At 42.1% G+C, this 23368-nt stretch overlaps 1 protein-coding gene across 1 annotated transcript in view; it reads left to right on the top strand.

The window, feature by feature from the left end:
* The window catches only part of LOC126252447 (uncharacterized), a 41722-nt gene extending 35007 nt beyond the window's left edge, over positions 1-6715 (top strand). Inside the window, exon 4 of the mRNA XM_049953341.1 lies at positions 6031-6715. Within this exon, the coding sequence (XP_049809298.1) occupies positions 6031-6317 (287 nt within the window). The 3' untranslated portion in view covers positions 6318-6715. The remainder of the gene's footprint in view (positions 1-6030) is intronic.
* The last annotated feature ends 16653 nt before the right edge of the window (positions 6716-23368 follow it).

Below are 23368 nucleotides of genomic sequence, written 5' to 3'. Positions count from 1 at the left end.
TTTCCGTATCGAAATTCGTAGAAATTGGAGGATTAATAAGATAATCAATAAGGAGCAAAAAGAACGTAAGCGAATAAATTTCTAAAAAGACTTGGATTAGTAAAGAATTACATTTTTAATCCTGGTTGTCTTACAACATCTCTTCCACCAACTCTGTTACGTGGCGTCACTGTACTTCAAACAACTACATGGAAGGCACTTTTCACATAAACATTCGAAGCAAGTATACTCGCGGCATGAAGAACATGAAATGAACGCGATTTTCACCCAACTAAATCGTTCCTTCCGAAGATTCGACGAAAAACAGTGTGTTGGCTTACATTTAAAAATATTTATTTTTTGGGAATTAATTTTAATGCAACCACGCATACGGTAACGTCGCCTGGAAAATTGGTCCTGAAAGTTCATGATTATGCTCTAAATCGTTGTTGCATCAGCGCGACCGTGCAATTCCCGCTACGTTTTCCGAAGCACACTGCAATTTGGAAACCTCCATATACAGTCCTGTATCGCGTCTCCCTATTAACAAGCATCACGCAGCCGGCTGCCTGTGGTTCCTCGCGAGAACTCGCAGCTGTATTACCCAGAATAATTTTCACACAACCAGGTTTAACAGTTTCATTCTCTACTACTCCAAGTAATTGGAGAAATTAATTTGCCTACGTTATTATTATTCCTTATCGATTACCTTATTAGTCTTCCCATTCCTACCAATTTCGATACGAGTAAAAACAAATAAAAAATAACTGCAGAATATATCTAGGAATCGACAAGGATTCCCTGCTGTCCACCCATATGCAAGGGTCGCTACGATAGCGGCGTTTTCATTAGACAGCGTTGACATTATGAACACAAAAGCGGCAGTCGTAATAGTTTCTTTGCTCGATTTATCAGAAAATACGCGTATGCGGACCAAACATATGCAGATGAAAAGTTCTGAATTTTCAATTATCTATCGATCTTGTTAATTCTGAGACGACTGCACTTCATGAGCTTAAGGTGTGGTCTTCTCAAAACCGGAGGGCTGTTGAGCCGAAACCTTAGAGTCTCTCATTTTGTGTTGCATACAAACAACCTGTCAAATAGGAGCCGAATCGTTCGGTCGTGTTTGAGGCTTTCTCCTTGTAAGACTCGTTTACAAGTTCTTATATGGTTTCTTGTACTGTACAGCGGTTTTTCGGTATATGTCTATGTAACGCCCCAATCGGACAGAATTTGACACGGTAACCCTCAGGAGGACACTCAACAACTGTATCAGTGCCAAGAGGAATAAATGCTAGCGTAAGGGCCATATGTGGACCAACGCGTTGTTGACTTGCACAATTTGTGGAGCTCTTTCTATTGAATAAATCGAAAAGAATTCGTCCGGACATTTGAGAACAACATATCTAAGAACTATGTTAGTAACGAACTATTTCAACTTTGACAACGTCATAATTACACAATATAAAACCGATGTGTGGGCTCACAGTTATCCGTATTTCACTTAGAACGACGGATGTGAACGTGGAGTGAAGAAAGTGGCTAAATGAGACTAAATGACGGGAATCCACTTTCTTTCACGTACGTTCGGAAGTCAGTCTTTCTGTTGTTTTTTTTTTTTTTAAGTGGAGGATCTTTTTCTTTCAGTCTTCCTTTAGGCTAGACAGAAAATTCGCAAAAAAATAAAAGAAATTCCACAAATATTAATTTTGATTACCGGTAACAATATTTTTTCATTAGGGCAAAAGATAAGTTTTCAATATCCCTGTGTTATCAAAAACTGTGTAAGCGTTCTAATGCATATCGAACGGTATTCATAGTTTGTACACTAACAATGCTAAACCTGGAAGACTAATCTTAGATACCGAAGTTGAACTGCATGTGGCGGCACAGAAAGTGTTTCCAAGCCTTGACATATAAGGCTGCAGTTTTCACTTAGGTCAGGCATGGTATCGAAAGTTAATCGAACTGATCTTCTTTCCGACTATACCAGTCCTCAAGCAGAAGTCGGAAAGTTTCTGAAATGTATGTATGATTTAAGATTTCTACCACCAAACACAGTCAGGGATGCGTTCGTAGAGTATCGCTCACAATAACAATGACTATGTACTTGAAAACTATGTAAGCAGAGAATCTAATTTTCCCCCATAATTTTTGTGCCAGTAAACCAAGAAATGAAATCATAACTATAAATGGTGCGGATTGGTTTCATCGACATTTAACACACCATTTCTACAAACCACGTCCTTCCATATGCGAGTTTACAGAAATTTTAAGTCAATTGCAAAGTGAAGCTTACCTGTGCCTTAACACAATGCATTATAAAGGAAAAATGAATGCGAAGTCTACATCTACATCTACATCATACTCCGCATCTAATGGTGTGTGGCGGAGGGTACTTTCGGTACCACTATCTGATCCCTCCGACCCTGTTCCACCCGCGAATAGTGCGTGGGAAGAATGGTTGTCGGTAAGTCTCTGCGTTTTTACAAAATGCATTGTAAAAAAAAATTGAGGTGACCATGAAAATCATCGTGTTGCTAGGGAATTGTGGGAGGACAAATATTACCGTGGTCAGTTATCGTTACTGGAGTACTTAAAAAGAATTGCAGATTGGATCCATCCTATCCCACTCAAGGGCTAATGTTTCACTGGGGCAAGCAGTGTGTAGTGCTACCCGTTTTAAAAATAATCTGTTGATGATGATGATTATTAGTGTTTTAGGGCGCACAACAGTAAAAATAATCTGTTGCACACTTTATTAATGAGGTAGCGATTTCTAACTTAAATGGTAAAGATATGTGCACTTTTGCAGTAATGAAAGCAGAACGTTTTGTGGTAAAGCAGGGAGTGTTCTACATCTACTTCTACGTAAATACTCCGCAATCCACTGTAGGGTGCACGGCGGAGGGCACCTCTTACCACTACTAGTCATTTCCTCTCCTACTACACTCAGAAACAGAGCGAGGGAAAGACGACTGTCTAAAGGCCTATCTACGAGCCCAAATTTCCCGCGTCTTTTCTTCATGGTTGTCCGGCGAAATGTACGTTGGCGGCAGTAGAATCGTTCTGCAGTCGACCTCAGATGCAAGTTCTCTAAATTTCCATAGCAATATCTTGCGGAAGGAGCGTCGTCTTCCTCTCAGAGATTGCAATTTGAGTTCACTTACCATCTCCGTAATACTTGCGTGCTGATCGAACATACCGGTAACAAATCTAGCAGCCGGCCTCTGAACTGCTTCGACGGCTTTCTTTAACCCGACCTGGAGGGGATCGCAAACACTCTAACAATACTCAAGAGTTGACCGCACTACCGTTGTATACACCGTCTCATTTACGGATGAGTTGCATCTTCCCAAAATTCTGCCAGTGAAACGTAGTCCAGCATTCACCTTCTCTACCATCATCCGGACGTGTTCATTCCATTTTATATAGCTTTGCAACGTTACGCCTGTATATTTAATCGAAGTGACTGTCACGCTGCATCCTACTAATACTGTATTCGAACGTTACAGGACGGTTTTTTCCTAGTCATCCGCACTGACTTGCATTCTTCTACATTTGGAGCAACCTGACATACTCACACTGTTCGCCCCCTTAGCTAAGTGTTTACCGCGTTCGCCTCCTATGCAGCGGGCGTGGGTTCGATTCCTGGCCGAATCGGAGATTTGTTCCGCCTCGGGACTGGATATTGCGTTGTTTTCATCATCGTTTGGTCATCATCGACATGTAAGTCGCCCAATGTGGCTTCGACTGAGAACACTTGCAAGTCGGCTGCCGAACTTCGTGGGGACTGCCGGCCATCAATGCAATACGATGATTTAATTTTTTCGTTCATCATACCAATTAGAAATTTTGTCTAAGTCATTTCGTGTATCTCTACAGTCTGTTTTTACGTAAATGGAATCCACAGCTCTTTTATTCAATATCCTGTTCTTTGTAGCTTCTACTTGAGGTGGACTTACGAATTGTGTCGGATTTTTGGTTATAGCAGGTTCAAAAAATGGTTCAAATGGCTCTGAGCACTATGGGACTTAATTTATGAGGCCATCAGTCCCCTAGAACTTAGAACTACTTAAACCTAACTAAAACTGCTGGCCAGAGTGGCCCAGCGGTTCTAGGCGCTACAGTCTGGAACCGCGCGACCGCTACGGTCGCAGGTTGGAATCCTGCCTCGGGCGAGGGTGTGTGTGATGTCCTTAGGTTACTTAGGTCATAGCAGGTTTGATCAGCCTGCGAACGAGCACCTTTACCAGGCCGCAGTGTTATGGGCCAGGTCATAAGCCCATGCAAAATGGGCGAATGAAAAGTATTTTGTGTTAAGGGGACCACACCCTACCTATCTAACCTACGTTAATTTAGGCAAGTATTTGGACCATTTCTGAAAAATATTTTGATGCAGGACCTTAATATTTTTTATTATATGTTACATGATGCTAATAGAGACAACTGTACTAAAATCTACTTTATATATAATTTTTAAGAAATACTTTTTTAAATTTATTAACAAAAATATTAAGTTTTTTCTGCAGAAAATATTTTTTTGTGAATTTCCTAATTGGGGAATATTAATGAGTGTAGTACCAGAGGCGGATTTTTATGTTATGCAGAGTGTCTGAAAATTTCATTCATTTATCTATGATAGTTTGTGATATAATGAGGAATATGTACTGAAAATTTTAGTTTGCGGGAAATTGACTTTAAAGAAAAAACTTTTAAAATTTGTTACTTACAATTAATTAAAACTGTCCTGCTGCATATGATGGCCCTTCTTTGGCCTCTAGCAGGTCTTCCAGCTTCTTTTTCACCTTCCTGGATGTTTGTCTTCCTTTCTTGGCCATATTAGATGCAGACCAGTCGTCATCGGCTATCCTCATTTTAGCGCAGTGTTGCAGCCCAGTGATCATATTTTCACCATTATTAATTCCCAGCGTTTTCAGTACCCAACACTTTCCAATATTACAACAACTGAATGTAACAACAGCATCATGAACCCCTAGTTTCATTGTATGCGTGCGTACAAATACAGTTTTAGGAAGGCGGTTCCAAATTATGCTGTTGAAACATTCATTTGGGTTCTGTGCCTGCCTAAGCAGACATTTCCTTAGAAGGTCAGGATGTGCCAAGTCTCTGAAAATAGGTTTAATTGCTGTAATAACAGCAGCAAGAAGAGAATGCTGTTGGGAATGAGATACCCCAGTTGCCTGAGCCCTATTGTATTTGAACCACGAATTTTCTCCTGATGGACACAATCCACGACATGGCTTATCATCAGTAGAGGACTTACGGAAGAATTTGGCCCACACGTCTCTCTTCATTGCCTCCAGATTTTCTTTATTTCTCCTAATTGCCTGCCCAAAGTATACCTGCAAGAGCCGGCCGCGGTGGTCTCGCGGTTCTAGGCGCGCAGTCCGGAACCGCGCGACTGCTACGGTCGCAGGTTCGAATCCTGCCTCGGGCATGGATGTGTGTGATGTCCTTAGGTTAGTTAGGTTTAAGTAGTTCTAAGTTCTAGGGGACTGATGACCTAAGATGTTAAGTCCCATAGTGCTCAGAGCCATTTGAACCATTTTTTGAACCTGCAAGTTTTCTATTTCAGTTTTAGTTAACTGACCCTGTCCGGTCAACAATTTTCCATCTTCTAATTTTTTTCCTCTCATATCAACAGTTAGTTTTCTCAGCCTTGTTCCCAAACGTTTTTGAACATGGCCTACACATTCTATTTTGCTAATAATGTCATCTTCATATCGCTTAGAGTTGACAATGGATGGGTTGACATTGGGTGGCGGAAAAGTGTGCGTGACACATAAACACACGTGGTAGGAAAATGCTCTTTAAATGCTCGAAAAAACTTTTTTCAGCAAAATCCTTTTCAGAGTACTTAAATAAAACCTTAATCTATCGAAATATGATGATAACTGAAAATCTACTTTTTAGACCTGAACCACGGTGTTGTCCCCTTAAATGTCTCTGTCTGCTGTTATAAATGTACTTTCTTACGTCGCTATGGAAGAGCTTTAAGTGTTGCACCGCTCGTCTGTTTTACAGTGGCCGTCTTCGGGTACACAGTGGTGGACCTGTCACCCGACGAACGCTTCTTGTCGGTGGCGGTGTGCGCGGGCCGCTCCAGCAACTGCACGGTCCTCGTGCTGGCTCGTGACGTGGCCGACGCCGACAACTTCAGCGCGCTGGTGGGCGTGCATCAGCGAATTGGGGCCGCGCAGCGCGGTTTCGTGGAGGTGGTGCTCCAGAGGGGGTCGCGGGCGCCAGAGAGCACGGCGCACCTGCCTTGCAGCTACAACCCCAGCAGAGGACGCCTCCAGTGCAGCTTCTGACGCCCGCCGGCCGCCGTTCGCAGCAGTGTCGCTCGCGTCAGTGTAGTGCGTCCCAAGTACTGCCAGTCTTGACGAATGTTAAAAAAAATAAGTGTGCAAACTCCAGTCAAGTTGTCAGGTTTCAATGCAAAGATATGACTTTCGCTAAACAATAAAGCTGGACGCACGGTCGTGTAAACTAGAAATGATCATAAGGATATTATCTTCGAACAATCAAATTGAACCTCTACAATTAAAACAAAACTTTTGTGGAACCTATGACGACGACAACGAAACGAACAGCGAACAGTGATGAACTTGTTTCAGCGGTTTCTAATTCCTTACTTACGTAGTTATTTCTTATTATTCTTGTTGTAACAGTAACAGAAACAACGAATGAAATTCTCAGTTATATATGTAAGACGACGAATATTATTATACTTTTAGGCCATCATAATTTTTTCACTTGGTATTCCCTTTTTTCCCTTCCAGTTATTCTGTTCTTGTTTAGCACAATCGTAAGATTTCTGTAACACCGAAAGAAGTACATTCCTTCGTTAAATTCTTTGACAATTGCGTTCTGTACAGTCTGCGCCCTCTTGCAAGCTATGTGTGCGTCCTGACATGTGTAACTGTGTAGCCACAGTCGTGATAAACACTGCCGCAGTTTAATTTTCTGGAATACGGAGAAGGGAAGGCAATAAGAGTGAGACGCTTCTATGTCTTATAGAACTGATGGTGGTATGTACATGGGTTGGTTAAAAATGTGGAAAAGCCATAACAACAACACACTGTCATGTCTCATGCGGTAGAGGAAAACGGGAAAACCATCGGTCTTCAAATGGTTCAAATGGCTCTGAGCACTATGGGACTCAACTGCTGAGGTCATAAGTCCCCTAGAACTTAGAACTACTTAAACCTAACTAACCTAAGGACAACACACACATCCATGCCCGAGGCAGGATTCGAACCTGCGACCGTAGCGGTCGCGCGGTTCCAGACTGTAGCGCCAGAACCGCTCGGCCACCAGCGGCCGGCCATCGGTCTTCAAAACAGCTTCCAGTCAACTTGGAAAATATAAATATGTCCTATATGGTTTTCAAGGGCATCTTATATGATTATTTTCGCAAAATACTGGCAAGTCCAGGTAATGCTGATGCAGATGTATACCACCCTTTTCTCCAAACTAGACCACAGAGGCTCAACAATATTGAGATCTAGTGACTCTTGGGCAAGGGGACATGCGGCAGTTCTTCGCGCTCACAAAACCAATCCCGGGCAATGCGAGCTGTGTGAAAGGGGGTCCTGTCGTCTTGGAAATCAGCGTCACCATCGGGGAATGAACAGCATTCCATGGGGTGGACATGGTCATCCAGAATGCTCACATAGCCCTTGGAAGTAATGCGACCTTGCAGGGTAATCATGGGATTCATGGAATACCATGATGCTGACTGGTCTGATGCAGCTCTCCATGCTAATCTGTCCTGTGCAAGCTTCTTCATCTCCGAGTAACTATTGCAACCTACATCCTTCTGAATTTGCTTGTTGTATTCACTTCTTGCTCTCTTGGTCTTCCCGTAAGATTTTTGCCCCCCATACTTCCCTCCAGTATTAAATTAATGTGTCAGAATGTGTCTTATCAACCGATCCCTTCTTCTGGTCAAACTGTGCGACAACTTTTCTCCCCAATTCTGCTCAGTACCTCCACATTAGTTACGTGATCGACCTGTCTAATCATTTATCAGTATTATTCTGTAGCATCACATTTCAGAAGCTTCTATTCTCTTCCTGTCTAAACTGTTTGTCGTCCATGTTTCACTTCCATTCATGGCTGCACTCCACACAAATACTTTCAGAAAAGAGTTCCCGATACTTATATCTATAGTCAATGTTAACAAATTTCTCTTCGTCAGAATCGATTTTCTTGGCCTTGCAGGCCACATTTTATATCTTCTCTACTTCGACCACCATTAGTTATTTTGCTCCCCAAATAGCAAACTCATTTACTACTTTAAGTTTCTCATTTCCTAATCTAATCCCTCAGCATCACCTGATTTAATTCGACTGCATTCCATTATCCTCGTTTTGCTTTTGTTGATGTTCATCTTATATCCTCCTTTCAAGACACTGTCCATTCCGTTCAACTGCTCTTCGAAGTCCTTTGCTGTCTCTGACAGAATTACAAAGCTTTTATTTCTTTTTCCTGGACTTTAATTCCTACCCAAAATGTTTCCTTTGTTTCCTTTATTGCTTACTCAGTGTACAGATTAAACGTCGGAGATAGGCTACAACCCTGTCTCACTCTCTTCTCAAACATGATTTCCCTTTCATGCTCCTCAACTCACAACTGCCGAATGGTTTCTGTACAAGTTGCAGATAGCCTTTCGCTCCCTTTATTTCATCCCTGCTACCCTCAGAATTGCAGAGTGAGTATTCCAGCCGGCCAGAGTGGCCGAACGGTTTTAGGCGCTTCAGTCTGGAACTGCGCGACTGCTACGGTCGCACGTTCGAATCCTGCCTCGGGCATGGCTGTGTGTGATGTCCTTAGGTTAGTTAGGTTTAAGTAGTTCTAAGTTCTAGGAGACTGATGACCTCCGCTGTTCAGTCCCATAGTGCTCAGAGCCATTTGAACCATTTGAGTGTTCCAGTCAACATTGTCAAAAAGCTTACTCTAAGTCTACAAATGATATAAACGTAATGATTAACCTATCTCCCATGAGCAGTCGTAGAGTCAGTACTGCCTTGCGTTTTCCTACATTTCTCCGGAGTCCAAACTGAGCTTCCTCGAGGACATTTGTACTAGTTTTTCCATTGTTCTGTAAATAATTCGTGTTAGTATTTCCAACCATAACTTATTAAATTGATAGTTCCACAGTTATCGCACCTGTCAGCACTTGCTTTCTTTGGAATTGGAATTATTATATTCTTCTTGAAGTCTGAGAGTATTTCGCCTGTTTCATTCATCTTGCTCTGGAAGAGTTTTGTGATGGCTGGCTCTCCAAGGCTATCAGTAGTTCTAAGAAGGTGTTGTCTACTTCCTGAGCCTTGTTTTGAGTTAGATCTTTCAGTTCTCTTCAAATTCTTTACGCACTATCTTATCTCTCGTCTCATCTTCATCTGCATCCTCTTCCATTTCTATAACACTGCCCTCAAGTACATCTCTCTTGTATAGATCCTCTATATGCTCGTTCCACGCTTCAGGTCTCCCTTCTTTCCTTAGGACTGGTTTTCCATCTGAGTTCTTGATACTCATTCTCTTTTCTCCGAAGGTCTAATTTTACTGTGGGTGGCATCTGTATTTCCCTAGTGATATGTACTTATAAATCCTTTCATTGGCCTCTAGCCATTCCTGCTTAGCAATTTTGCACCTCCTGTCAACCTCGCTTTTAGACGTTTGTAATCGCCTTCAAGGACTTCATTTACTGCATTTTTAGTTTTTCGCCTTCGTCTTTTTACCTATCTGATCCTCTGCTGCCTTCACTTATTCCTCTCTCAGCGTTACCCGTTCTTCTTCTCCTGCATTCCTTTCCACTGTTCTTGTCAATTGTTCCCTAATGCTCTCTTAACAACCTCTAGTTCTTTCAGTTTATGCAGGTCTCAGCTTCCTAAATTCCTACTTTTTCGCAATTTCTTTGGTTTTAATCTACAGTTCATAACCAGTAAATTGTGGTCAGAGTCTACATTACCCCTGGAAATGTCTTACCGTTTAAAACCTGGTTCCGAAATCTCTGACTTAACATTATATAATGAATGTGATATCTTTCAGTGTCTTCCACGTATACAACCTCATTTTACGTTTCTTAAACATTCGTTGGTGATGATCAAATTATGCTCTGTGCAAAATTCTACCAGGCGGCTTCCTTTTCCATTCCATTTCCTCAGACCATATTCATCTACTATTTTTCCTTCACTTCCTTGTACTACTATGGAATTCCAGTCCCCCATGACTATTAAATTTTCGTCTCCCTCAAATATCTGAATAATTTCCTTTTTCTCATCTTACATTTCTTCAATCTCATCATCATATGCAGTGCTAGTTAGCATATAAGCTTGTACTACTGTTGTGGGTCTGGGTTTTGTGCATTTCTTTGGCTACAATAATGCTTTCACATACTGTTCGTAATAGCTTATCCGCCTTCCTGTTTTCTAATTGATTTTGTTCTTATTACCCTGTATTCGCCCGACCAGAAGTCCTGTTCCACCTGCCACCGAACTTAACTAGCTCCAACTATATCTAGCTTTAACCTATCGATTTCCCTTTTTAATTTTTTCTTACCTACCTGCCCAATTAAGGGACATATTCCATGCTCTGAACCGTACAACGCGTTTTGTTTCTCCGGATAACATCATTCAGAGTTGGTTCGGCCCGGATATCCGAATGAGGGACTATTTTACCTCCGGGATACTCGTATTTTACCCAAGAGGATACCATCATTATTTAACCATACAGTAGAACTGCATGACCTGGGAAAAATTATGACTGTAGTTCCCCCCTGCTTTCAGCCGTTCCCACAGCAGGCCGTTTTCATTTCTGTTACAAGACCAGATCGGTCAATCACCCAGACTATTGCCTCTGCAACTACTGACAAGGTTGCTGCCCCACTGCAGAAACCACGTGTTTGTCTTACCTCTCAACAGGTACCCCTCGGCTGTGGTTGCACCTACAGTACAGCTGTATACATCGCTGAGGCACGCAAACCTCCTTGCCAACGGCAAGGTCCATGGTTCATGGCGGGAGGAGGGGGTGGAGGGGGACGAATACCACGATATGGCTGACCTAATCACCTGGAACCCACGCCATGCTTCACTATTGGGGTATAAAATCGGTCGGAGGTTGGACACAAGACTCATCCGAACAAAAATAATTTTATTCCATTATTCCAAAGTCGAAGTTTTTTATGCCTCGGTACCACGTTTTCCTTTTACAGATGTTTGCATCACTGATGAGGGTTTTATAGTGAGTAATATCGGCGCTTCGACATTTCGTGTAGCCAAGCATCTTGTTTCTCTGTTGAGTCCACAAGTTGGTCGGTGTCAACATCATATCAGGACCTCAGCTGTTTTTTACGTCGTTTGGAGGGACTGCGGTTGAACGACTGGTATTTTAGTAAGTTTCCATGTGGTCTCTTCTTCACGCGTGTTCCTATGTCTGATCCGTTGAGGTTAATTGAGTTTAGGTTTGGTGCTGAATTAACTAACTTCTTTCGGCATGTGTTGACATCCACTTACTTTTTATTCAATGACCAGTATTACGAGCAGACAGATGGAGTTGCGATGGGTAGTCCGTTGTCCCCTGTGCTCGCATATTTGTTAGTGGAAGACTCTGAGGAACGTGCATTGGAGTCGGCGCCTTTCAAACCCGCCTGTTTCTTGGGATATGTTGACAATACTTTTGTTGTTTGGCCTCATGGTAGGAAGAATTTGAAAGCCTTTCTAGAACATCTGAACTCGATCCACCTGAACATTCGTTTTACAATGGAGGTAGAAGAGGATGGTTGCTATCCTTTTCTTGACGTGTGGGTCATGCGGTTTACAGGAAACGTACTCACGCCGACCTGTAATTACAGGCTAATAGTTGTCACCATCCGGCTCTGCGTGAAGGGGTACTTCGTACCTTGGTACACAGGGCACATGCCATTTCCGACGCTGAGACTTTGCCAGCTGAGCTGTCCCATCTTGAAGTTACGTTTCGTCAAAATGGTTATAGTGATAGACAGATTGAACGTGCGTTGCGCTATCGACCAACTGTGCATCGGGTGATTGACGATAATTCTGAGTCGTCACCTAAGTCTATTGCCTTTTTGCCTTACGTAGGAAGCACTTTCAACAAGATAGATCGTATTTTACGGAAATACAATGTGAAATGAGTTTTCCGACCTCCAACTTAAATTAAAGTGCTTTCGGGTTCTGTTAAGGATGATCTTCGTTTGCGTAAGGCGGGTGTATATCGCATTCTTTGTAGCTGTGGCATGGTATATATTGGTCAAACTATCAGGACCGTGGAGGACCGACGTACTGAACATAAACGGCACACACGATTACAGCAGCCAAGTAGATCTGCTATTGCCGAACATTGCTTGGATACTGGTCACCCCATGATATATAACGACGCCGAGATACTGGCATGCACGTCCAGCTATTGGGACAGTGTTATTAAGGAGGCAGTTGAGATTAAATTAGCGAGCAACCTTGTAAACAGGGATGGAGACTTTTGTTTAAACTCTGTTTGGAATCCTCCTCTCTGCCTTGTCAAGAAACGGTGGGATCGAGTCACTGTTACCTCACCTGCTAGTTCGTAGTCTCATTATCGATATCTCTGACTTTAGTCATCTTTGGTGGCACTAGTGTTCAGTGTGTGTTATCTTTCCTTCATCAGTCTAAAAATCGAAGTTTTAAATTTGCCTGTACATAGCCTGTCCGTTGCAGTTGGCCTTCAAAATGGCGGGGTGTACTCCCGCCGAAATATGGTGGTCGCTGAAAGTATTACCTGGCTGAATACCGGTAAGTTGTTTGATAATTGTACACGCCAGGAGAAACTCAGGTCTCACACTGATGAGTGGTTTTGCAGTTCCAGCTGTCCCTGCAATTCCCTGAGTATGGAGCATACAGTTTTAATCTGCCAGGACGTTTCAACATTTAGTTCTCTAGTGAGTTTCGCAGCTGTTGACCTCTTGTTTTTGTCACAGTCCTCACTGCCCGTCCATCGCGACCGTTCAACACAAACTTCCGCCCGCGTTGTGACTAAGTGGGCAACGTTTCTTCGCCTTTCCTACGTGGGAGATTAATCATCGATACCGTGCCTCTTGAATACCAAACATTTCGGCTGCCTTGGTTACGGAAGCACCTACATACGATCACCAACAGTTTCACAACTTTCGAACGTACTGAGCTCTGACACTATGCACTCAATTACACCATTGGGGCCACGATCGACACTTGCAACGTATTGAGGATCATGCGTTGGTGCCGTTCGTGGTCAAATACAACAGCGCAACCTGCAGGCGTGATTAGTATCTGCATTTATGTTCAAACGTGCGTTTCTCGAGTAGATTCCATATTTTTGTCCAACCGCTCTACTTATGTATCTATATTTATGTATGTTCAACATTTTCTAAACTATCAAATTTGGTACACGTATCTCTTGACATCCGGAAAGAAGCACCGTGGGGGTAAAAACACCACCTCTTACAGGGGTGTGAGTGAGGGTGAAAAATAAGCATAACGCATCGCGTGAAAGTGTCCAGACTATACAGACCATATTCCTCCATAATACGAGCATTAGCGACTTCCAAACAACACATACCTTCAAATCTTCGAAAGTCTCCCGCTGACACTCGAACGAAATAATGAAATGGAAAAGGTTATCGTTTAGTACATTTACGCTGCTCAGGCAATAAAACTGGCGCATCAAGTATGATGTCATAATTTATTACTTTTTTACTGCGAACTCTATTCACAGCACAGTTTTCCTGCCGTATATACACGTGCAACAGAATGTATCAGTTACATTATGAGGGCGTGCTGAAAAGTAATGCCTCCAATTTTTTCAAGTCAGAACTGTTATACTTTTTAAATAAAACTTTATTAACATTCTTCATCTGTATTCTTCATGTCTAAGTGTTTGTAACGCAGTGCCGCTAGAGGGCTCTGAATTGTAGCGTGCAACATGGCGGTGTGTAAATTACCTATGTCGATGTGTGAGAAACAGCATGCTGTAACAGAGTTTCGAATTGGAAGAGTTCGTCCAAACATGGAGCACTCCCTCCTTCAACATGACAATACCAGACCATACACGAGCTCTGCGACGTCACCAACAGTCCGCCCCCTTGTGTTCACTGTCATAGATCGCCCTTCAAACAGTCCCGAGTCGGCCCCATTCGATTTTCATTTATTTACAAGACATGAAGAGCACCTTCGAGGACTTCAATTGAATATTGATGAAACGGTGCAAGTAGAGGTGAGATTGTGGTTCCGTCAACAAATTCAAACATTCTTCAGTATAACAAACTTGCCTCTCGTTCGAAGAACTGCGTTCGTCGTGGAGTGACTATGTTGAAAAAATAAATATGTAAGTACGAAGAATAAAGATGTAGAATGTTAATAACGTTTGATTTGTTCAGAAATCTTTAAATATTTCACATAAAAATTTGGTGGCATTACCTTTCAGCATGCCCCCGTGTATGATTGTACGACTCATAGTTCAGGGGATATGACACCATAGACACTTAGATGCGAAGCAAACTAGGGTTATTAAAACGGAGTACAAATTAGCCGGGAGATACTCACCCTGTGTTTGATGATGAGAGCACTAAGCGATTTTTAATGAACGTTAAACATAATTTCAAACCTTTCCTAAGCTTTTCTCACTTTTATCCCTAATGTCAATTGTTTAGCACACTAACTCATTTGCTAAAGTAATCAGAAGTTTGTAACCTTTTGATACAGCAGAGTTCCAGTCTTTATATAATCGGGGATTTACTGTTTGGAAGGAAGCATTATCGAGTTAAGAACCACCTACATACCACAGATGTAAGAATGAAAATGAAGTGACACTGAAGTACAACTCAAGAAGACCTGTAGCAATGTCAGTGGTATTTGCTATGAACGTCATTAATTATTTACGTAAAAATACTGTCGGAGTAAGATTCCCCACTATCATTTGGGGTGAGGCTGTGAAGGAGTTAAGTAAAAATGTTCAAAAACGACCTGTTGGTATCTATTTCATTCATTTAATTGACTTGAATACTTTTAAAAGTATGTCTCTTGTTTGTGCTGTTCAGTGTGTCAACCAGGTCGGAACAATGAGCATTGCAGCGAGCCAATAAGTTTTGTCAACGTGTTTCGAGGCCTCAGGTAAAGCCACACGGCCGAATACAAGAGATAAATTCAACATCTTCTCTAGAGTCGTCTGGTGCAAAACAGCAGAAAATCAGACATCAATGTATGCCATAAATGTCTCACCCGCAAATGTTCAACATTTTCTCCTAATCTCCAGGATTGATTTCAACTAAGCTTGGTATACATATTACTATCTCAAAAAAAAAAAAAAGGCTATGGGGATTGGTGTGGAAGTGGTAGGGTGTAGGGTGATAACGGGGGGGGGGGGGGATGAACAGAGAAGAGAGAAAAGGACATTTGCAGAGAAAGGGGAGGGAAAGGGATGGACTTCAAAATGGTAACTTTACTTTCGTATGGAAGTCTTAGAATGCTGCACAGGAACGGGGATTGCGTTCCTGGCTGGTTTTGAAAATAATGGTATGTGCGTTACGAAAAAAATCTTGTACATACAGACGCGATGTACTTGGACTGATGCCCAACATAGTCTGAACACCAAAGACTTCTGTGGTGTTCCAGTATGCCTATTGTGTTAAGAGAAGAAATAAACATACTATCCTGAGAAGTCTCATTTTTTTTAAATCCAAGGTTCACTTGAGAATTATTGCCACTCTTTCACAGGCAAATACATCGCACTCTAATGCGGCACCGGCACGGTGTTGTCTGACGTGGCACGAAATCTTCCACACCAGCGAGTTCCGCAGCTTATGACCATAATACACTCCTGGAAATGGAAAAAAGAACACATTGACACCGGTGTGTCAGACCCACCATACTTGCTCCGGACACTGCGAGAGGGCTGTACAAGCAATGATCACACGCACGACACAGCGGACACACCAGGAACCGCGGTGTTGGCCGTCGAATGGCGCTAGCTGCGCAGCATTTGTGCACCGCCGCCGTCAGTATCAGCCAGTTTGCCGTGGCATACGGAGCTCCATCGCAGTCTTTAACACTGATAGCATGCCGCGACAGCGTGGACGTGAACCGTATGTGCAGTTGACGGACTTTGAGCGAGGGCGTATAGTGGGCATGCGGGAGGCCGGGTGGACGTTCCGCCGAATTGCTCAACAAGTGGGGCGTGAGGTCTCCACAGTACATCGATGTTGTCGCCAGTGGTCGGCGGAAGGTGCACGTGCCCGTCGACCTGGGACCGGACCGCAGCGACGCACGGATGCACGCCAAGACCGTAGGATCCTACGCAGTGCCGTAGGGGACCGCACCGCCACTTCCCAGCAAATTAGGGACACTGTTGCTCCTGGGGTATCGGCGAGTACCATTCGCAACCGTCTCCATGAAGCTGGGCTACGGTCCCGCACACCGTTAGGCCGTCTTCCGCTCACGCCCCAACATCGTGCAGCCCGCCTCCAGTGGTGTCGCGACAGGCGTGAATGGAGGGACGAATGGAGACGTGTCGTCTTCAGCGATGAGAGTCGCTTCTGCCTTGGTGCCAATGATGATCGTATGCGTGTTTGGCGCCGTGCAGGTGAGCGCCACAATCAGGACTGCATACGACCGAGGCACACAGGGCCAACACCCGGCATCATGGTGTGGGGAGCGATCTCCTACACTGGCCGTACACCACTGGTGATCGTCGAGGGGACACTGAATAGTGCACGGTACATCCAAACCGTCATCGAACCCATCGTTCTACCATTCCTAGACCGGCAAGGGAACTTGCTGTTCCAACAGGACAATGCACGTCCGCATGTATCCCGTGCCACCCAACGTGCTCTAGAAGGTGTAAGTCAACTACCCTGGCCAGCAAGATCTCCGGATCTGTCCCCCATTGAGCATGTTTGGGACCGGATGAAGCGTCGTCTCACGCGGTCTGCACGTCCAGCACGAACGCTGGTCCAACTGAGGCGCCAGGTGGAAATGGCATGGCAAGCCGTTCCACAGGACTACATCCAGCATCTCTACGATCGTCTCCATGGGAGAATAGCAGCCTGCATTGCTGCGAAAGGTGGATATACACTGTACTAGTGCCGACATTGTGCATGCTCTGTTGCCTGTGTCTATGTGCCTGTGGTTCTGTCAGTGTGATCATGTGATGTATCTGACCCCAGGAATGTGTCAATAAAGTTTCCCCTTCCTGGGACAATGAATTCACGGTGTTCTTATTTCAATTTCCAGGAGTGTATGTCAATGAATGGACGCACGACGCACGATGTGAGACGAAATGGAGTACAAAATTCCCATCCCTTTGGATTCGGCCGCTTAAACGACACACACTTCGGTTAACTTTTTAACTCCCTGGGTCCTGGGTTCGACGGTGCAAGATGTTCGAGATTCTGAGGAAAATAGCGATAAGCTATAGGGAGAAACGGGTGGTATACAACATGCAGAAGAGCCACGAGGGAACAATACGAGTGTACACCAAGAACGAAGAGCTTGGATTGAAAAGGGTATATTATATGTTCAAACTACACATCGAGAAGTAATGATTGAAATAAAAGAGAGGTCCAAGAGTGGGATTAAAATTCAAGATGAAAGGATATCAATGATAAGATTCTCTGATGAGATTGCTATCCTGAGTGAAAAGTAAAGAAGAACTACAGGATCTGCTAAATGGAATGAACAATATAAAGAGTACAGAACACAGACTGATCGTACGTCGAAGAAACACGGAAGTAGTGAGAAATAGCAGAAATGAAAACAGCGAGAAACTTAAGATCAGGATTGGTCATCACAAAGTAGATGAAGTGAAGGAATTCTGCTACCTAGACTGCAAGATAGCCCATGACGGACGGAGCAAGGAACACATAAGAAACAGACTAACACCAGCAAAAAGGGCATCCAAGGCCTAAGAGCAGTCTACTAGGATCAAACATAGGCCTTAATTTGAGGAAGAAATTTCTGAGAATGTACGTTTGGAGCACAGGTTTGTATGGTAGAGAAGTATGGACTGTCAGAAAACAGGAATAGAAGAGAATCGAAGCATTTGAGAAGTGGTGCTACAGAAGAATGTGGAAAATTAGTTGTACCGATAAGGTAAGGGATGGCGAGGTTCTCCGCAGAATCTGTGACCAAAGGAATACATGAAAACACTAACAAGAAGAAGAGACAGGATAGTACGACGTCTGTTAAGGTATCAGGTAATAACTTCTATGGTACTGGAGGAAGCTGTAGAGCGTGAAAACTACAGAGAAAAACAGAGATTGGAATTCATCCAGCAAATAATTGAGGGCGTAGGTTATAAGTACTACTCTGAGATGAAGAGATTGGCAGAGGAGAGGAATCGTGACGGGCTGCCACACCAGTCAGAAGACAGATCACTCAAAAAAAAAAAAAAAAAAAAAAAAAGGAACTCTTTAATTTACCATTGCATATTATTAGTTTTCATACTGTCATACAAAAATTAACTTTACGTAATAGCGGCGATTATAAATTATTTTACTACATCTCTGTTCTGAAAAAAAAAACATCAGTTTATTCTGAACAATAATAAATAGTTTTTCATATTATAATTAATATTCAGTTTCATTTTGTGTATTATATTATACTAATAATGTGTAATGTGTTGTTGCTAAGGTTTTTATTTCAATTAATTATCAATAACAGTCTAGAAAAAGAGCCAAAAATTAGCAGAAATATGACCGGAATTCATCCGTTGAATGAAGGCGCTCTTGTACATCAATACGCACAAAGCAGATCGTCAGGAAACGATGTGAAAGAAGGAATTGTACTAAAGTTCATTTACAGTGATATATTGTTTAGGAATTTACGTTTTGAACAATGGGTTATAAATGGTGTGTAGTACTATACTGTACAAATACACCTACAAAATCTCCTGAAAAGTTGTTTTTGAGTTGTCCAGAGAATGAGAAGGTGCGTAAAATGTGGTTGCACTGTGGCGTCAAATTGCCACCACGTCGACGCACAAGTTCACGAACTTAATTAAATTTTTTTGCTCTGTGAAGCTAGGATTAATTTACATCCGAGATATGCTTTCCCACTGTTACAAGAAAAGAAAGCGTCACTCAACGCAATTAAACTCTTAGCGAAAATTGATGTTTTAGCCAACTCTGCCTAAATTGTTTGGTAACTAAGTTGTTAGAGCGGTTAGACCGTTGAATTTTAGAATCCAGTCCGAGCGAATATTTGAACTCACATGTAAAACGACAGTCCTCTCATATGAAAACCAAATCACAAGTACAAAACTTCACCACACAGTTCAGAAACAGAATATTATCGTGTTTTCCTTACTGTTTTCATGCGCTTACATTTCCAATCGTTGTCCACAGACGTCTCGTTCAAAAAGATATTTTGTAAGTAACGTGATCACATACTTTTTACTTACAATGTTCTTTTTATCATCGTACTGTCCAGATCGGAGCCTTAGTTTATAAACTTTTGAAGTTTCATCATCTTACATAAAGATAAAGTAAGTCTGCTTCGGACACTGACGTTAGTTCATACTCACAAACATCACAGCCCTTACATTTTTGTTACTTGCATGTTGTTCATGCTTTATATCTCTCCATAAAAAATACCTCATCGTTCTACATCTAGTTGTATTTCGAAGTATGGTGATATCTTCACTACTAGCAATGCTTTCCAAAAAAGTGAATTGTTTGTTCGAAAAGTAAATGTATTTATCCTTTGTTATTCATTTCTCAGACTAAGATTAATGTGAAACTATGTATAAAATATCCCACCGTCGAAATAACTGCTATAATCAGTTCTTGCTAACGCTATTCTCGTATTTTTTGTAAAAGTTTTAGAAATGTATGACCCTTCCAGGATTCGAATACCTGACCACCTTATTTTTAGTCCGATGCACTACCCTTTTCGCCACAGAGCGCTTGTTGGGAAAATTGTCTCTGTTCAGTTTCTTCTAAATAGGAAAATCAGCAATGAGGTTTGTCAACATTAATTTTGTTGTGCTTTTGGTGGTAGCTCATGACTGATGGTCGATACTTACAATACACCGCCCCGTTTACAAACGTTCTACAATTCCTTAGTTATGAGCAGGTTTAATAATATTATAGGAAGCAGGGAAAAGAATGTCCGTCGTTGTATGTATCATCCCTATAAATGGGCGGAGCATAAACTCATCAACTTTCACTAGGTTTCCACTATCAGCGTTCACAAAATTCCTTTCTATTGATACTAGAAAAATGTAATTGCCTTTTCCATCATTAAATAGCTGAACTAGTTGCAAAAAAGTGCGCAAAAACACTGTAATATCTGCTAACACTTCTATAACACACATATAGTTGCGTCTTCACTCCTAGTCTGTGACTTCATCAAAGCATCAGCCACTAACAAAGCGTTTTCGACCACTGTTACCTCACCTGCTAGTTCGTAGTCTCATTATCGATATCTCTGACTTTAGTCATCTTTGGTGGCACTAGTGTTCAGTGTGTGTTATCTTTCCTTCATCAGTCTAAAAATCGAAGTTTTAAATTTGCCTGTACATAGCCTGTCCGTTGCAGTTGGCCTTCAAAATGGCGGGGTGTACTCCCGCCGAAATATGGTGGTCGCTGAAAGTATTACCTGGCTGAATACCGGTAAGTTGTTTGATAATTGTACACGCCAGGAGAAACTCAGGTCTCACACTGATGAGTGGTTTTGCAGTTCCAGCTGTCCCTGCAATTCCCTGAGTATGGAGCATACAGTTTTAATCTGCCAGGACGTTTCAACATTTAGTTCTCTAGTGAGTTTCGCAGCTGTTGACCTCTTGTTTTTGTCACAGTCCTCACTGCCCGTCCATCGCGACCGTTCAACACAAACTTCCGCCCGCGTTGTGACTAAGTGGGCAACGTTTCTTCGCCTTTCCTACGTGGGAGATTAATCATCGATACCGTGCCTCTTGAATACCAAACATTTCGGCTGCCTTGGTTACGGAAGCACCTACATACGATCACCAACAGTTTCACAACTTTCGAACGTACTGAGCTCTGACACTATGCACTCAATTACACCATTGGGGCCACGATCGACACTTGCAACGTATTGAGGATCATGCGTTGGTGCCGTTCGTGGTCAAATACAACAGCGCAACCTGCAGGCGTGATTAGTATCTGCATTTATGTTCAAACGTGCGTTTCTCGAGTAGATTCCATATTTTTGTCCAACCGCTCTACTTATGTATCTATATTTATGTATGTTCAACATTTTCTAAACTATCAAATTTGGTACACGTATCTCTTGACATCCGGAAAGAAGCACCGTGGGGGTAAAAACACCACCTCTTACAGGGGTGTGAGTGAGGGTGAAAAATAAGCATAACGCATCGCGTGAAAGTGTCCAGACTATACAGACCATATTCCTCCATAATACGAGCATTAGCGACTTCCAAACAACACATACCTTCAAATCTTCGAAAGTCTCCCGCTGACACTCGAACGAAATAATGAAATGGAAAAGGTTATCGTTTAGTACATTTACGCTGCTCAGGCAATAAAACTGGCGCATCAAGTATGATGTCATAATTTATTACTTTTTTACTGCGAACTCTATTCACAGCACAGTTTTCCTGCCGTATATACACGTGCAACAGAATGTATCAGTTACATTATGAGGGCGTGCTGAAAAGTAATGCCTCCAATTTTTTCAAGTCAGAACTGTTATACTTTTTAAATAAAACTTTATTAACATTCTTCATCTGTATTCTTCATGTCTAAGTGTTTGTAACGCAGTGCCGCTAGAGGGCTCTGAATTGTAGCGTGCAACATGGCGGTGTGTAAATTACCTATGTCGATGTGTGAGAAACAGCATGCTGTAACAGAGTTTCGAATTGGAAGAGTTCGTCCAAACATGGAGCACTCCCTCCTTCAACATGACAATACCAGACCATACACGAGCTCTGCGACGTCACCAACAGTCCGCCCCCTTGTGTTCACTGTCATAGATCGCCCTTCAAACAGTCCCGAGTCGGCCCCATTCGATTTTCATTTATTTACAAGACATGAAGAGCACCTTCGAGGACTTCAATTGAATATTGATGAAACGGTGCAAGTAGAGGTGAGATTGTGGTTCCGTCAACAAATTCAAACATTCTTCAGTATAACAAACTTGCCTCTCGTTCGAAGAACTGCGTTCGTCGTGGAGTGACTATGTTGAAAAAATAAATATGTAAGTACGAAGAATAAAGATGTAGAATGTTAATAACGTTTGATTTGTTCAGAAATCTTTAAATATTTCACATAAAAATTTGGTGGCATTACCTTTCAGCATGCCCCCGTGTATGATTGTACGACTCATAGTTCAGGGGATATGACACCATAGACACTTAGATGCGAAGCAAACTAGGGTTATTAAAACGGAGTACAAATTAGCCGGGAGATACTCACCCTGTGTTTGATGATGAGAGCACTAAGCGATTTTTAATGAACGTTAAACATAATTTCAAACCTTTCCTAAGCTTTTCTCACTTTTATCCCTAATGTCAATTGTTTAGCACACTAACTCATTTGCTAAAGTAATCAGAAGTTTGTAACCTTTTGATACAGCAGAGTTCCAGTCTTTATATAATCGGGGATTTACTGTTTGGAAGGAAGCATTATCGAGTTAAGAACCACCTACATACCACAGATGTAAGAATGAAAATGAAGTGACACTGAAGTACAACTCAAAAAAGTGCGCAAAAACACTGTAATATCTGCTAACACTTCTATAACACACATATAGTTGCGTCTTCACTCCTAGTCTGTGACTTCATCAAAGCATCAGCCACTAACAAAGCGTTTTCGACCACTTGACCAAATCTTGATGTTAAATGATTTTTAAACTTTAATTACATAAAAATAAGACATATTTTTTTTATAATATTGACCGCAAATGCTATTTAAATGTTATAATCAATCAGAATAACAGCAATCCGAACAGTATTTTTAACATAGGAAAATCGCCTATTCCCATTATTTTCATGGAACCGACGGATGACCTAACGGATTGATGTTTTTATTGAACATGTATTTAAAGAATCACATCTAAATGAAAACATACAGTAAAGCATCCGATTTTTCCATCTACATTAACACCTGTCTTACACAATGAAGCGTTTTCATCAGCAAATTTCTACAATGGAAAAGAAGTACCAAGGTGAGTGAAGTTCTAACACGTTGGCTGACTACTGCTGGGACCAAGAACAGAGATGCAAAGTACGCCTGAACATCGCTATCTAGATAGCTAAGTCAGAATGAGTAGTAGTATATCATTTAGTGTTAATAAGCAGTTACTGATTTTATTGGAAATGATCAAAAATTCAAACTGATATTACCCGAAAC

The sequence above is a fragment of the Schistocerca nitens genome, chromosome 4 (genome assembly GCF_023898315.1).
Source record: "Schistocerca nitens isolate TAMUIC-IGC-003100 chromosome 4, iqSchNite1.1, whole genome shotgun sequence".
NCBI classification, from domain to species: domain Eukaryota; kingdom Metazoa; phylum Arthropoda; class Insecta; order Orthoptera; family Acrididae; genus Schistocerca; species Schistocerca nitens.
This window is presented reverse-complemented; position numbering and strand designations above follow the sequence as displayed.